This window comes from Urocampus carinirostris, chromosome 1 (genome assembly GCF_059441175.1).
Source record: "Urocampus carinirostris isolate Australia breed hairy pipefish chromosome 1, RoL_Ucar_1.0, whole genome shotgun sequence".
Lineage (NCBI taxonomy): Eukaryota > Metazoa > Chordata > Actinopteri > Syngnathiformes > Syngnathidae > Urocampus > Urocampus carinirostris.
Window position 1 is genome coordinate 66,845,927 of NC_142349.1, and position 17,000 is coordinate 66,862,926.

General features: G+C 40.5%; 1 protein-coding gene across 1 annotated transcript in view; it reads right to left on the minus strand.

Annotated features, from left to right (window-relative positions):
* Positions 1 to 1,391: 1,391 nt before the first annotated feature.
* The window catches only part of LOC148376614 (uncharacterized), a 37,319-nt gene continuing 21,710 nt past the window's right edge, over positions 1,392 to 17,000 (minus strand). The window contains exons 12-19 of the mRNA XM_088349096.1: positions 15,058 to 15,168; positions 13,602 to 13,706; positions 11,498 to 11,602; positions 10,481 to 10,639; positions 8,398 to 8,498; positions 8,119 to 8,332; positions 4,251 to 4,343; positions 1,392 to 2,478 (exon numbers count right to left, since the gene is read on the minus strand). Of these exons, the coding sequence (XP_088205222.1) occupies positions 2,311 to 2,478; positions 4,251 to 4,343; positions 8,119 to 8,332; positions 8,398 to 8,498; positions 10,481 to 10,639; positions 11,498 to 11,602; positions 13,602 to 13,706; positions 15,058 to 15,168 (1,056 nt within the window). The 3' untranslated portion in view covers positions 1,392 to 2,310. The remainder of the gene's footprint in view (positions 2,479 to 4,250; positions 4,344 to 8,118; positions 8,333 to 8,397; positions 8,499 to 10,480; positions 10,640 to 11,497; positions 11,603 to 13,601; positions 13,707 to 15,057; positions 15,169 to 17,000) is intronic.

Here is a 17,000-nt window from a genome sequence, read left to right on the forward strand (position 1 = left end):
TCTTTAGTTTATCGTAAAAAAGCATTAACTATAAGCTAACAACAGTGAAAATTTCCATTCTTTCTCATGACCTCAGATCCCTGAGGCCACCGCATATATTCACTCCCCGGACTCTCTGAGGGCAACAGCTGTCTCCATCTTCTGTGTGTCCTTCTGGGGTATCATCATGTACCTGCCACCCGAAGGGAGTGGACCCAACGTCCGCTCAATCGTTCTAATGGTTAATGATCTGATACACGGAATACAGCAACGTGTTTTTTCCCCATTTTTGACAAGAAAAACGAGTTTAAAAATATAATTTTGATGACTGTTGTTCTCAATTATTTTTTTCCATTGAAATAACTTTAAATGAGTACAATGAAACACATGCATAATGTATAAAATATCTAAACGTAAAAAAAAACAACCTAGTTATATGAGACATGGCAGAATTTTAAAAATATATATTTTTTTATGATTTTCCCAAAATAATTTTTACGCAAAAACTCATAAAATAAGCAACATTATATTCAAAATTAAATCATAAAAAAATAAGTCATATTAGGAAAAAATAATGCCATGTCAGTTAATATATTAATATTAAAATGAAACTTTTTTTAAGATAAGAAAAAACTAATTCCAAATGACCGAAATTTTCCGAAAAAGATTAAATAGATATTGTAAAGGGGATAAATTAATGATTATATGTGCCATATTATAATACATTGTAAAATAAAATATACATAAAATAAGAAAAACCCTGTTTCAAATGACCCCAATTGCTTTCCAAATAAAGATTAAAAAAATTATAATTAAAAAGAAAAAATGGTTTGAATCAATAAAATGATGATAAATTTCAAAATAAGAAGATCCTATTTCAAATTAAGAAAATTGTCTTCCAAAATAAGACAGAAGATTGTTTTTAAGTATGCCAGTATGCCATGTGCCAGAGCATACATCCATCCATTATCGGCACCGCTTATCCTCATTAGGGTCGCGGGGGTGCTGGAGCCCATCCCAGCCTTATTTGGGCAGACACCCTTGCCAGCCAATCACAGGGCACACAGACAATTCGCTCGCTCAATCACACCTAGGGACAATCCGGACCGGCCAATTAACCTGACATGCATGTTTTTGGAATGTGGGAGGAAAACGGAGTATCCGGAGGAAACCCACGCAAGATCGGGGAGAACATGCAAACTCCACACAGGAGGTTCGATCTCATGACCTCTTAACTGTGCCGCACACGAGCAAACCACTGCGCCGCCGTGCTGCCCCCAGAGCATACAATTAATTCTAAAATAATTATTTTAAAACGAGCAATATCATTTCCTGCCATGTTTTTGAAATTGGCAAAAATCAAAAAGAATGATTATGATTATTATTAATCAACTATACCTTTTTAACAAGTGTTTCCGATCGTGCACTTTTAATTCATCACTAGACAAAAAAACCTAAAAGTCAATCCATTGCTTAAAATGCACTTTAAAATAAATAAACAATTTACAGATGTACAAACAAGAACCATAAATAGAGAAAAATACCTCACAATAATAAACAATTTCATACACGGAAGGATGCTTGGCTACTTGGGGGAAAATGCACACAAGTATGGAAAAACCCCCGAAAATTCAAACTGGAACAAAAACATTAAATTGAATAATTGGAGTAAAAAACACAAAAAAACTAAAGATCCATGTTTTTTAAAACTGAATACAGACACTCCCATAGTTACGACCATTCGACTTACGCAAAACGGTAGATACGAACATTTTTTGGGGATGTCGAAAAATTTCCGGACATTGCTGTAAGTTAGATTTTGTATTGTGTGCACCTTTTTCCGGGTACAGGACATTGCTGTAGTGCTTCTTTCCACCACTATCGGCGTGTGGCGCTGTGAGAGGTAACCCAGCATCCACCCCGAAGAAGAAATCCGCTTCCTCTTCCTAGTTCATGTGTGGACATACTATACTGTATCTCCAGCGCGCTAAGAATGTTAACATCTGGAATAAGAAAGCTTGATGCGGTTGAGAAAATGGTCGGAACGCTTTTTTTCGGACACTTTTTACCACGGAGGAGGACCTGTTGAAGAGCATCTCTCAAAAGTAAGTTAAACTTAACTTTATAGAGCATATTATTTTATGAAATGACTATTTTTAGGACAAAACAATTCACGTTTCTTGTACAATCCTTAAACATACTTATATAAACCTTAAACACACAAAATAGAGCACTGAAGCAACTTACGAACAAATTCAACTTACAAACGATCGTCCGGAAAGTAGGGCAGCGTCTGTACTCACTTTAAAGATGTAGCTAAAAAAAAAAAGCTCATTTAATAAAAGTGGGAGACAACAAAGTGGATCTCTGCTCATCGAATAGCATCATGTAAGAGTTCTTGAGGAAGTCCACGTAGTTCTGCATGCTCTTCTTGTGGTTCTCGCACTTGTCCAGACTCGACTGCAGCTCTCTCACGCGCTCCTCAAACTTCTTCTCCGCCTGAACGGGTACATGTCAAAAAAAAAAAAAAATCTTACAAGTGTGCGAGTTGCATGAGAGGGGAAATAGATAGATGTGAGATAGAGTTGAGATAGATAGAAAGAGGCTAGAGAGAGAGAAAGAAAGAGGCTAGAAAGAGAGATGCTAGAGAAAGAGAGAGAGAGAGAGAAAGAAAAAAGCTAGAGAGAGAGAGCCTAGAGAGAGAGAGAGAGAAAGAGGCTAGAGAGAGAGATAGAAAGAGGCTAGAAAGAGAAAGAGAGATAGATAGAGGCTAGAGATAGAGATGCTAGAGAGAGAGTGAGAGAGAGAGAGAGAAAGACTACAGAGAGAGAGAGGCTAGAGTGAGAGAGAAAGAGAAAGAGGTTAGACTGAGAGAGAGATAGTAAGAGGCTAGAGAGAGGGAGAGATAGAAAGAGGCTAGAGAGAGGGAGAGATAGAAAGAGGCTACAGAGAGATAGGAAGTGGCTAGAGAGCTAAGAAGGGAGAGCACGAGAGAGAGAGAAAGGGAGTGAGAGAGCGCGAGAGAGACAAAGTGAGAGACAGAGAGAGAGATAGAAAGAGGCTAGAGAGAGAAAGAGATAAAAGAGGCTAGAGAGAGATAGAGAGGCTATAGAGAGGGAGGGATAGAGAGGCTAGAGAGAGGGAGGGATAGAAAGAGGCTAAAGAGATAGAAAGTGGCGAGAGAGAGAGAGAGAGATAGAAAGAGGCTAGAGAGAGATAGAGATAGAAAGAGGCTAAAGAGAGGGAGAGATAGTAAGAGGCTAGAGAGAAATAGGAAGTGGCTAGAGAGGGGCTAGAGAGAAAGAGGCTAAGGAGAGAGAGAGCACGAGAGAGAGAGAGAGAGAGAGAGAGAGAGAGAGAGAGCATGAGAGAGAGAAAGAGCGAGAGACAGAGAGAGAGATAGAAAGAGTCTAGAAAGAGAAAGAGAGATAAAAGAGGCTGGAGAGAGAGAGAGAGAGAGAGAGGCTAGAGAGATAGAGAGAGAGAGGCTAGAGAGAGGGAGGGATAGATAGAGGCTAGAGAGAGGGAGTGATGGAAAGAGAGTGCGAGAGAGAGTGCGAGAGAGAGCGCGAGAGAGAGCGCGAGAGAGAGCGCGAGAGAGAGAGAGAAAGAGAGTGAGAGAGCGCGAGAGACACAAAGTGAGAGACAGAGAGAGAGATAGAAAGAGGCTAGAGAGAGAAAGAGATAAAAGAGGCTAGAGAGAGAGAGAGAGGCTAGAGAGAGAGATAGAGAGGCTATAGAGAGGGAGGGATAGAGAGGCTAGAGAGAGGGAGGGATAGAAAGAGGCTAAAGAGATAGAAAGTGGCTAGAGAGAGAGAGAGAGAGAGATAGAAAGAGGCTAGAGAGAGATAGAGATAGAAAGAGGCTAAAGAGAGGGAGAGATAGTAAGAGGCTAGAGAGAGATAGGAAGTGGCTAGAGAGGGGCTAGAGAGAAAGAGGCTAAGGAGAGAGAGAGAGAGAGAGCACAAGAGAGAGAGAGAGAGAGAGAGCACGAGAGATAGAAAGAGTCTAGAAAGAGAAAGAGAGATAAAAGAGGCTGGAGAGAGAGAGAGAGAGAGAGGCTAAAGAGATAGAGAGAGAGAGGCTAGAGAGAGGGAGGGATAGATAGAGGCTAGAGAGAGGGAGTGATGGAAAGAGAGTGCGAGAGAGAGCGCGAGAGAGAGCGCGAGAGAGAGCGCGAGAGAGAGCGCGAGAGCAGGTAAAAAAAAAATCAAAAATCAAATCTTAAGAGGGTGCGAGTTGCATGAGAGGGAGGGAAATTCAGCACTCACCGCTACTTTGCTCTGCCGGAGAAGCCGCAACTCGTTCACGGTGATCTGAAGGGTCTGGTCTTTGGACGAGACTTGCTCCTTGGCCTTTTTCAGCTGTGAATTGAAGAAAACGTACGACTTCATCAAAACAAGAGATTGCGGTCTTAAAACACTCGGGACAAAAAAAAAACCCACCAATTTGGTGTGACCCCTAGGATCGATTTTCACTGGATTTTCACGAATACAACCGTTTTGGGTGGTTGGTTTGAAGCCGAAAGCTACTTTTTGCAACTTATTAGCGCAAAGGGCACCTATTTTGATTTGCATTCCTAAAATAACGACTTATCTTGTAATACTATGTTGTTACTATGCTATTACCATTTCATTTCATACAGTAAATGCTTATAGTCTTCTTCAACTTGGATTTCGTTACAAAAGACAGGCTTTAAGTGTCGCCCGTTCCCCTAAAACAACATGGAATCTATGTGTAATTTCATGTTACTATGCTATTACCAGGTTAATGATTGGAGATAGAAAGAAGGGAGAAAGAGAAAGGGTAGGAAAGTACTGTACACAAAAAAAGCAGAAAAATTAGCCTAATTTGGACTCATTTTAATGATATCGAGTGCATTCAATTATTTCAATCTTAGAACCTGCTGATCTTGCATTTTGTTTCATTATTTTAATTTCTTGTCTGTGTCTATAATAATAATAATAATTTCCTTTGTATTGTCATTCTTTGTAACAATGTACACAGAACGAAATGTCGATACACCTGACCCGTTGTAGCGAACTGATGCAGCCGCAGCCAACAGAGGGCGCCGCCATTTTACCAATTAGGTATGACTCGGCCGAGGCGCGAACCAGCGACCTCCCAGTCTCAAAGCGGGCACACTACCATCTAGGCTACTGAGCTGGTAAATGGGTTAAAACAGAATTTGTTTTTTTTTATACATTTTATAACTTATTTATAACACTGAAGGTTGTTTTTAGTTTTTATTTTATTGTTATGTATTTTCAGCGATTTTGTGTTGTTGTTCGACTTTAAATCTGTTCAGGTTGTAAAAAGCTCAGATTGTTTTGTATGTTACATTCTTTTTGTAGATCTGTGAATATTTTAGTTTATATTTAATGTGTTATGCAGGGATCCCCTGCAAAACATGTGAAATTACTAAATCATTTAGTGCATTATGTTCCATTAGTTTATAATCGTTAGAAAAACAAAACATCTAAGGCACCGGCTCTTCTCAGTGAGCCATTCCAAAAGTGTCAGTTTTCTAAATAGAGCTGTCCTCTTGGGTGCAACCAGTAGAGGGCGGTGACGCTTCACATGACAACATCATAATGTCAAGCCTACAGAGCATGCGTGTCTGTGTCATTTTCCCACTTTTAAAAAACATTATTATTTTGAAGGTGCGTTTCTAACCAGGTGCACTTTGTAGTCCGCAAAATACAATACCTTTGCTTGCACAATATTTCGAAAATAAATCGATAGGCGCGAATATTAGACTTAAAATGTGAAAGGACAAAGGACGTGTGATTATCGCGATAATTATCGATATCGATCGATGAGAAATATTTTATCGTGAGAGCATTGTCATATTGCACAGGCCTAGTCATGACCAAATTCCTAAAAATAATGTTTAAAAGAGACACCGTTTTTTACCACTAGTGGTCGCTGTATTTTGTATTATAGGGATGCCAACACTTTTTCCACATTTGAGCTACTCATAAAATGCCCATGATGAAGTTATCTACCTGCTATGTTTATTTATAAGTATAGTCTATTGAGCATTGTTGATTTGTACTATATATATTGATGTCTTTGCATTACTGCATGAGCACAAATTTTGGGGTCCTTAACTTACTCTGATGGAATCAGCTAGGGATGCAAACTATGGACGGTAGCTGCTGTGTGGCCGGTGTTGGAAGCACACTTCCAAATGACCCTTAGTCAAGTGGTTTGCACCTAATAATCTTCTTGTTACCTCATGTGCGGCCCCTTCTCAAGATTTCTCAACTTAGAGTTTTTCCTTGCCCTCATGTTGGTTTTAGATCAGGGGATGGTGTGATAATATTCTGCAGTCTGTGCAGCCCTTTGAGACTTCTTGTGATTAAGGGCTACACAAACAACCATGACTTGACTTGATTTATTGCGTGGTCTATCGATTCAGACTGCCAACAAACATGGCAATGGCAACAATGTCAAGACGCAGACTTCGCTAACCCTGTAGCAGGACTCAAAGGATGAAGACTAGCTTCATCCCCAGGGCTGTTCAGCACCTGAACTCGCAGCCCCCTACTCCTTAGTGTTCTGTAATGTTCTTCCCCTCATTTATATCGGTACTTCACATACATTTTAGATAGATAGATACTTTATTCATCCCCGTAGGGAAATTCACACTTCCAGCAGTCTACCCCGTTGTTTATTAACAGATGAACATGATGCCCTAGGGGTGCTTGTAGCGGAGTGGATGACGTCACGCTAGTCCAAAAGTTCGACATCCCTGCGGCAGATGGAAATCTTTTCTTTGTGAAAATCCAGGGATACACCACCTCGTGTTAGTAAGTCCGCCTCCTCTCCGATTCCCCCCGGCTTTCGTGTCTCTGTATAGCGGCGTTGAAGCCGGACAGCTCCGGGTAGCTCCGGGTGGCTACACGTTAGCGTCCGGAATGCTAAACGTGAGCCACGTTTCCGCAAAACACAGCAACTGCGCTCCCTGTGCGCTTCGATGTTTTCCACCAGCACTCGATGATCTTATTTGGTCGTGAGTTCGCATTTACAATGATTACGGATGCTACCGAAGACTTATAACGCCGCTAGCCGCTTCGCTAGCTCCGGCTCTTCTTCCACGATTTGTCCCCTTCATCACGCCGGCACGAGAATTCTTCAGGGCAAGGAGTTGATTCCTTGAATAAACGCATTTTTGTGCGCTAAAACCCATGTCCATAGGATAGGAGTAATCCATAGCGTAGTTGTCAAAACGGGAAGAAAAAACACCGAAGATAGGAGCAGACAATAAAACAATAAGGCAGCTGCTGGAAAAGGCAGCCGCTCGTGGCAGCGCCGCTTTGATTTCCAAAGATCTCCATTTTATTCACTTTTGAACATTTTATTTAGTCTTATTCGTTGTATGGACCACAGCACTTTACATTGGATTATTGTATGTTAGTGGGTGGGTGTTGTATACTACTCTGTGTGCCTTTGAATTGCTCCTTGGGGACGAATAAAGTGTTTTGTATTGTATTGTATTTATTTATTCAGCCAGTATATACCAAAAACATGATATATACGTGAAATCATTTGACACACGAACCTCTCGACGCCTTCGATCGGCGCCTGGTTTTTTAGACCCAACTGCTGTGTTGGGAGTCATTAGGTGACCAAACCCCCCAATTCCAACCCTTAATGTCGAGCGCCAAGCAGGGAGGCAATGAGTACCAATGTTGTAAGTCTTAGGTATGACTCGGCCGAGGCTTGAACCAGCGACCTCCCAGTCTCGTAGCGGGCGCCCTACCTAGGCCACCGAGCTGGTTGATTGATTGATTGATTGAATGTCAAGCATTTCTAAGCACTTCACCCAAAATTCAAGCATTTTCCTGACCTGGGCAAGACACTGAATCCCTAATGCCCCCAATAAGCAGGTCGACGCCTTGTATGGCTGCACGGCCGCTAGTGATGTGTGAATGTGTGTGAGCGTGTGTGTGAATGGGTAAGTGTGAAGCACATTGTAAAGCGCTTTGGGAGGTCTTCATTGACTTGAAAAGCGCTATATAAATGCAGACCATTTACCATTTACCTCTATAAAACAACCTTAAAATTCAAGCATTTATAAGGATTTCCAGCACCCGTACGAACTCCGCGTAACGGAAACTCCATCCAAATTACCTCTTCCTTGCAATCCAACAATTCAGCAGAGGTTTGCGCCAGTTGCTGCTCGAGGGCTTTGCCTTGGGACGAACGTTGTTCCAGCTGGTCCTGGAGCTCCGTGCACAGCCGAGAGCGCTGTTCCAGCAGCTGGCCGCTGTGGCTAAGAGATTGCTCCTGGACCTCCAGCTTCCGTTCCAGCTCCAGCTTCTCTTGGCGCAGCTGCTGCAGCGTCCTATACAAACACACAGGGATCAGGATTTTCCAATTTCAGTCAAGTAAGATTCAGTTTGGGCCTACGTTTGCAGGGTGTCGATGTGTTCTTGCAATCTTGAAGTGGTCCCTTCGGCGGACTCTCTCAGCTCCGTGGTCGATTTCACCAAATTCACTTGAGCCTGCAGCTGGTATTTAGAAAAGGTGCAACAATATGAAAGGATTCCTATATAAGTAATAGGAGTATGCACCTAAAAGGGGCTCCCTTTGGGCACATAATTATGTTAATTTTATTATACAGTGCTGTTCAAAATAGGGGCGGTGCAATGTAACTAACAAGAATATTTCAGGTTTTAATATATTTACAATTCTTACATCCCCGAAAAAGTACCCGTAGGTGCACTAGATTCTCAGAAAACAAACAAGACCACTAGTTGTTAAGGGACTGTGTGTAATATTTAGTGCCTCCTTGTGGTAAAAAAAAAACCCTTCATTTAGTAAAAAAAATAGATATTTATTTGAGTAATAGACAAAAATCCACAAATTATCATACCAATGTTAAATTTTACAGATATTCACAGGTGGAAAAATTTATATTTCATTTACACAGCGAAATCCATACTTAACAGTCGTTGCCATGTTTCTCTCGCATCTTGCTGTTGCGCTGGCATTTGGCACTGGGTTTCTAGACAATACAGTGCCATCTAGTGGCCAAACATTACACAATATACATTTAAAGTTACAATATGAAAAAAAAAAATCAGATTTTTAGATGGAAACAAATATTATTTTTACACAACTCTTCCATTTATCCACAAAACAATTGACAGACTAATCAAATAATAACATATTTTTGACAGGTCTAAGAATGTTTAGTTGCATTTCTAAGGAAACAAAATAAAAACAAATTTAGGTGTCTTTAAAAGTTTAAAACAAAATATTTTCTCTATTACGTTTGTGTTAACAATTCCCAACTGAGTTCAAACCGCCTTTATGTATTTTTTTTCCACGGCGCCTATCTGTTTTTATCGTACTTTTTTCATCGGCGTTCAAGTGCATTAGGCTAGAGGAAAGGAGGCAGATTTGTGGGAGGGAGCAGAGTTAACTCTCGTGCGCGCTCAAGGTTTTCTTTAATCGGCGGATGAAAATGGTGAAAGTAAGAAAAGGACTGTTTCAAATACAGTCCGAACGTCAACCCAAACTACAAAAAAGATGAAAATAGTTTATTCGAGCGCATCTGAAAGCCACACATACGTGCAAGCAGCTTGACGAGGCTGCAATGATGATTTCAGCCAGCAGATGGCGTCAGCAAGTCAAATAGTTGGAAGTCACGGACACCACCTTTAAATATGTGCAAATTGGTTTCAAATGCTATTTGAGTCTCCTTAAGCATAGAATTACTTATTCCCCACCCTTTTGTTATTTATTTTATTTATATTTGTATGCTGGCAGCACGGCGGCGCAGTGGTTAGCGCATGTGCGGCACAGTTCATGTCTTGGGAACCTCCTGCGTGGGTTCAAATCCAGCTCCAGACTTACTGTGCGGAGTTTGTATGTTCTCCCCGTGCTTGCGTGGGTTTCCTCCGGGCACTCCGGTTTCCTCCCACATTCCAAAAATATGCACGTCAGGTAAATTGGCCGGTCCAAATTGTCCCTAGGTGTGAATGAGTGAGTGAGTTGTCTGTCCCTGTGTGCCCTGCGATTGGCTGGCAACCAGTTCAGGGTGTCCCCTGCCCACTGCCCGAAGATAGCTGGGATGGGCTCCAGCACCCCCGCGACTCTACTGAGGATAAGCGGTGTAGCTAATGAGATGAGATGAGATTTGTATGCTATCCTTATTCAAATATGGACATCTAAAAACGATTGGGTGGTTTTAGTTTGACTACTGAACTTTTTTTTTAAAACTCACATCTACTCCATAGCATATGAATAACCTACTCTTCTCGTCGGCTGAAAAATAGTCTGTGTAATATAGTGTAATAATCTGTGAAGCCCTTTGAGACTCTTCGTGATTTAGGGCTATACAAATAAAAATGACTTGACTTGACTTGACTTAAATCACACAGCTGAAAAAACAGATCATTTGATGGTTATTCAATGCTGAAATCAGAGAAATTCCAAAAGTTCACATATTTTTCATACCTCTGTTCTACTCTACTCTATTCTCTACCTCATACTGCAGCTTCTTAATGTCCTCTGACCGCTGGGAACACTTTCTTTCGGACGTTTGCAGCTCCTCCTGGCAAGCAAGCAGCTTCTGCTTGGTTTCTTGCAGCGTTTTAGGCAAATGCTGGAGCTCGGCTATGCGACCCTGCAGCTCCAGCCTCACCTGACAGAGGGTGAGACTATGGTGTTATTCTAGCCTGACCCTGTGGATTCTGCACTGTGCAGGCTAACACAAGCATGGTTATGTCTCGGGGGAGAAAGACCATTTATCTGTAGGTACCTGTAAGAGCTTCTGCAAATGGGAACATACTGCTTTTAGCACTGGGTAGAGGCATTTGGGATAGCATGAAATACTGACAGGATTTGAGTTCATACAGGATAGGGAGTGTAAAACTCAAAATATACAATATTTTGTCCTTTTATGGGTCTCCGATTAGGAGATGGTTATGTTGGTCTTTACAGCCCTTTGAGACTTTTTGTGATTAAGGGCTGTACAGATAAACATGACTGTGTGTTGTCAGCAGGGTTGGGTAGGGTTACTTTAACTTGATTACTTTCAATTACTTTTGGATGACTCCAATACCAAATATGCTAATAAAAGACAAAAGAAACTAAATATGAATCAAATGATGACTCACAACACGCGGTAAGCTTTCTCTCCTGGCTTTGATCTCTTTGATCTCCGGCAAAACGAACATAAAATGCGACAGAAACAAAATGAAAATAAATCCAAACAGCTTGCCGACATCATTTTTGCCGTTCCATGTGTTCCGTTACTCCCCAAGCCTGCACAAAATTTAGTCATTTTATTCATATATAGTTTCTTTTGACTTTTATTAGCATATTTGGTATTGGAGTAATCTAAAAGTAATTGAAAGTTATCAAGTTAAAGTAACACTACCCAACCCTGGTTGTCAGTAGGTATCAGTAAATTCAAATATAGATAATTCTCCTAATCTATACTTCATTTGACAGTAAATCTCAAGTGGCTGGCAGGGCATTTAACATTGACACACTTTACCTCGTCAGCTTTTGCATGCTCTCCCTCTCGTATTCCTTGAAGGTCCAGTGATACGTTTTCACATTGGAGCCTCACATTGTTCAACTCAGTTTTAAGCTCTGCAAACTGAAAGGAACACTAGTTCAAAATCTGCCACCTGAATTTTTTTTTAAAAGCTTCTTAATATGTTCAAAATGTCAAATGTGATTGTGTTTTCCATGACTTGTGATTACCGTAAATTCCGGACTATAAGCCGCTACTTTTTTCCCAAACGTTCAACCCTGCGGCTTATTCAGTGATGCGGCCAATTTATGTAAATTTTCTAACGGCCGCCAGCGGCGCTCGAGTACAACAGGTAAGATTTAGACCGGTAGAATATATGCGCCGAGGAAGACTGCAACTTCTTGGCTTGTGCTTAAATTAAATTAGCGTAAACATACCCTCATCATGCAAAATGCAAAATGAAAGGCACCATCACTAGCGGGTTCCGAAAAGCCAGTCTGCTGCGTGACCGAGAGGGCACAGAATCAGGAGTGGATGAGACTTCCAGCGACAGTGACAGCGCGAGGGAGGCTACGGGAGCGTGGGACGACGTCTATATGAAAGTTTCTTTCCGACACTGAGGAAGACGACTTTGATGGCTTCAGTTGTAAGGAGGAAGATGAGGACGGTTTACCGTGATTTTTACAAGTACGGTATGTTTTTTTAACAGACCCGTTTACCGTGTTGCGAGCGGGTTGCTAGTGTGTTGCTACCATTAGCTGCCCTGTGACGGGCACCGTTTGGGATGAAAGTTATATAATTATTATTAAAGCTTTGAAAACTCTCTCGGTGTACCGTCTTTCTTTGTAAATATGTGTAACCATGTATAATATGTATTTGCAACTGTATATTTTGTAATGTATTTATTTTAGACAGTTATTCTGATACGTTTTGCATAAAAAAAGAATAAAAAAGAAGGGGCGTAACAAACGCGGGATGACGGGAAGTGGGGTAAAGGTGAGACCTGTTTGTTGACGCGGCGGACAATAGTGGATATATATTTTTCCCACCCTTACCTTTGGAAATATACAATTTTTTCCTTGGATTACTTTCAACGGGACCCGGACTCTGCAGGTCTGCATCAAACATTAAATACCGGTATCATTTGCCGTTCATTTTGCCAGCTGTGAATTTTGGACTGTGTACTTTAATGAAGGACTTTAAATTTCAATCGCGGGACTTAAAGTCGGGTTTGGGTTAATTTTGTGTTTGTGTTACATTTTTGAATGTGGGCGCATGCGGCTTATATACAGGTGCGGCTTGTGTAAGTACAAAATCGGTTTTCCTCTTAAAATGTGGTGGGTGCGGCTTATAATCAGGTGCGCTCTAAAGTCCGGAATTTACGGTAATAGCTTATGTAAAAACACTTCCACCCTCTCCCTATTATTAACTTATTACATTCTAGTACAGTTAACAAAGATTTGTGTGTTGGTATGAATAGTATAACTGGAAGCCTGAATGTTGATTTATCATTGTGAACATTAATGACAAAATGGACCATAGATTTATATTTTTTTAAATCTGCACCGAAGGCAAATACGTTGATATGCTTCTTTGCGATTTTTTGTGACATTTTTACAAAAAAAAACTGCTTGCACCTTGATTTGAAACCATTTTTTTATGAAAAAAAATGAGCCTCACTGCGGGAAAGAGACAAGTTTAAAGTGGTATACATGGGAGACAGGCTCTGGCACTTTTCTCATTTTATACATTTGATCAAATCATCTAACGTAGCAGCGAAATAAAATGTGCTGAAAAATTAGATTTTGTCAGGAGAGCGGTTTGACAGTTTTGCTGAATTGCATCTAAAAATATATAGTATGGCTCTTCCCGATCCCCTTATCAACGGTTATATATCAGTGAGGCTAATTGCATTGGCTAACAGTCCTCGACCAGCAAGCACTTATCATTAGCTTCTTCTATTATTTGCGATAATTGCATGATAAAACCTTGACGGCATTAAAACACGTGTTTAACTAAAACCACTAGCGTTTATACATACCCGACTTCAGGCTAAAGGTGATATTAAATTGATGCGGTCTAATCTTGGGGGAATTTGTCAACCACAGAAAAAAACAATTACCTCATCAGCTTTTGCGTGCTCTCCGTTTCGTAGTCCATGAAGATCCTGTGATACGTTTTCATATTGGATCCTCACATTGCTCAGTTCAGTTTTAAGTTGGTCAACCTAAAAGAATGCAAAACATTGAGAAGATCATTATTTATTTTTACCTTCCTTGCACATTATAAACCTGAAATCTAAACCATTCATGCTCTCACTTGGGGATATTTAGTAGCACATTTGTGACTGTCCCAAATGTATTAAAAAACGATTATTTAGTTGAGTATTCTTTCAGTGCATTTCTGATTTTTTTTACTATTAATAGCTTCCTCAGATATGTATGCAGGACTAGGGCATCACTTTTAAAGCACCAGTATACTTTGGGAACTGCCTTCTGTTTCCTGGACACTGATTGAATCAATCGGAAAAATATTCGAATTAATTCTTTACGCGTTTAGTGACAAACCAAAAACTCTGTACCCATGAATGAATGAATGAAAACTTTATATCGAACGTTATAAAATAAAAACAGGACAAAAACAATGACTCAACAACAAAAATAATGTTAAATAACATGTTCGAAAAGGGTTAGGTAGTAAGAAGCAGACGCTTATTTTCCCTACCCCTTCATCTTCCCTATCAATTACATTTTACAGATAGCTCCTCTTTTGTGTCTAAATACAACAGGATATCACGGATATACATATTACATTATTGATAATTATAATAATAACAATAGTCACATATTTCATACACTAATCATCGTAGTACCCATCTATTAACGTTATAATGCTACTTGTTACTAAATATCATTGTGACACCAATAATAATAACAACAATAGCAATAATAACAGTTATGATATAATAAAAGTAACAATAACAACAAGGTTAACTATAGTTGAAAACGCAGTATTTCCAATCTCTAGTATCACTCATACCCCATTTTCTAAATCACTGTGTTCTGCCAGTAATGTTTTTTTTGTATTTAAATTTGAACACGTGAATATTTGGACATTGTTTGGTCTCGTCTTGTAAATTGTTCCTAAGTTTGACTCCGCACACAGACAAACACATACTTTTCCTGGTGGTTCTCACCTTTGGGATTAGGAATTCACTACAGCCCCTTAAATTATAATTTCCTTCTTTTCGAATGAATAATTTTTGGATGTTTTCTGGCACTATGTTTTTGTTGACCTTAAATAGCAGTTGTGAAGTGAAAATTTTTACTAAATCGTCCAATTTTAATAATTTGGACTGCAAGAATAAAATATTAGTATGAAGTTTATAAGCAAATCAATCAGAAGGGCAAGCACGAGCGACGTTCTCATGCAAATAGACGCCGTTTCTGCATTTAACTTCTGACAAGAAATGAATTTTTGTCGTTCACAAAAAAACAGCATGCATGGAGACTGGGGACTCAAACCCAGATTTCCTGACCGTGAGGTAAATCCACTAACAAGTCTTCTACATTGCCAACCTGATCTTGAAGCTGTTCAATGATGTGGTTGTTTTCGCCCGACGTGCTCTTCACTCGAGCCAGCGCCTCTTCACGTTCTGCAAGTTGCTTCTCCAACTGAGCAAAGGACAGCTGGGACACAAAAACAATGTAGATTTTGTCACGCGTTTAAAGGGGGCACATTGAGAAAAACATATTGTAATACTTGTTTATAACAAAAAAAGTAAACTGTCTGGGGCAGGAGTCACAAACTCAATTTATTTGGTGGCTACTGCAGCTAGAGTCTGGGTGAGGTTGGGCTGCATCGGGTTTTCCAAAAAATAAAATCGAAACAAAAAAAGATCTAAAAAAAACAAACAAAAATAACGTTAACAATTAATTTTAAAAAAACTCAACAAATTTCTAATGAATAACATAATAATAACAGAGCAAATACTGTAATACAACTGAAGAAACTATCCATCCATTATCTGCATCGCTTATCCTCAGTAGGGTCGCGGGGGTGCTGGAGCCCATCCCAACTATCTTACAGAGGTGTTCAAATACTTATTTACAGCTGTATCACTCGAATAAATTGGTAAAAAAATCCCGCATTGTGACTTCTGGATTTTTCTTTTTAGTTTATCCCTTTCACAGTAGACATGCACCTACGATGAACATTTCGGACCCCTCCATGATTTCTAAGTGGAAGAAATACCAAAATGGCAGGGCGTTTAAATACTTATTTTCTTTACTGCATATATATATATATATATATATATACATATATACATATATATCCAACCATCCGTTATCTGCACCGCTTATCCTCAGTAGGGTCGCGGGGGTGCTGGAGCCCATCCCAGCTATCTTCGGGCAAGGGACACCCTGAACCAGCCAGTAGGGCACACAAAGACAGACAACTCACTCGCTCATTCACCGCTAGGGTCAATTTGGACCGGCCAATTCACCTGCCATGCATGTTTTGGGAAAGTGGGAGGATAACGGAGTTCCCGGAGGAAACCCACGCAAGCACGGGGAGAACATGCAAACTCCACACAGGAAGGTTCGATCTCACAACCTCAGAACTGTGCAGCACACGCGCTAACCACTGCGCTGCCCGGCTGCCAAGAAACTATATTTGTGAGCCAAAAATTAATATTTAATACAACAGTAGACTGCCAGGGATATGGCGTCCCTGACTTAGGACATTTTCACTTTATGGGAAACTCACAGCCCTTACAGCAATTTGCAGCCCTCAAGACGATTGTTTGGGGCCACCGATTTAATATGAAAGCTTAATCTAAGTACTATATCTGTGCTAATGAGTTAGGCAGCATTAGCTCAGAAGGTAGGGGGCTTGGGATCAAGAGGTCGCAGGTTCGATTCCCGGCTCCTCCGTGTCGAAGTGTCCTTGGGCAAGACACTGAATCCCTAATCCCCCCGATAGCACGTAGCAGGCCTTGCATGGCTGACGCTGCTAACCTGATCTTGAAACTGTTCGATGATGTGGTTGTTTTCGCCCGACATGCTAGTGTGCAAAAGGGAAAAGTGTGAAGCACATTGTAAAGCACTTTGAGAGGTCCTCATTGACTTGAAAAGCGCTATAGAAATGCAGAACATTTACATTTACACACTAACGTTTGAGATCGATGTAAGTCTGGCCTGCAATACGATTGGCTGGCTGCTTCTGGTTTGACCCATGGCGGTGCCTTACAGAATCTTTAACAAATAAGCTGATTCAATAAATCATTTTTTGCAAATTGATCGCAAAACATTTGATTCAAATTGAAATGCAGAATGAGGGGCTGCCGGGGTGTGAAAGGAGATCGTCAATGCTGTTGAACTGGCGCTTAAACGACATTGTACATGTAACTTTCGGTGAGTTTCTACCTTAGAAAACCCGATGTGACTCAACCTCACTGAGGCCCTCGTTCCAGCGACTCTCAAGTAAACTGAGTTTTAGCCCCCCCCTCTCTATGACA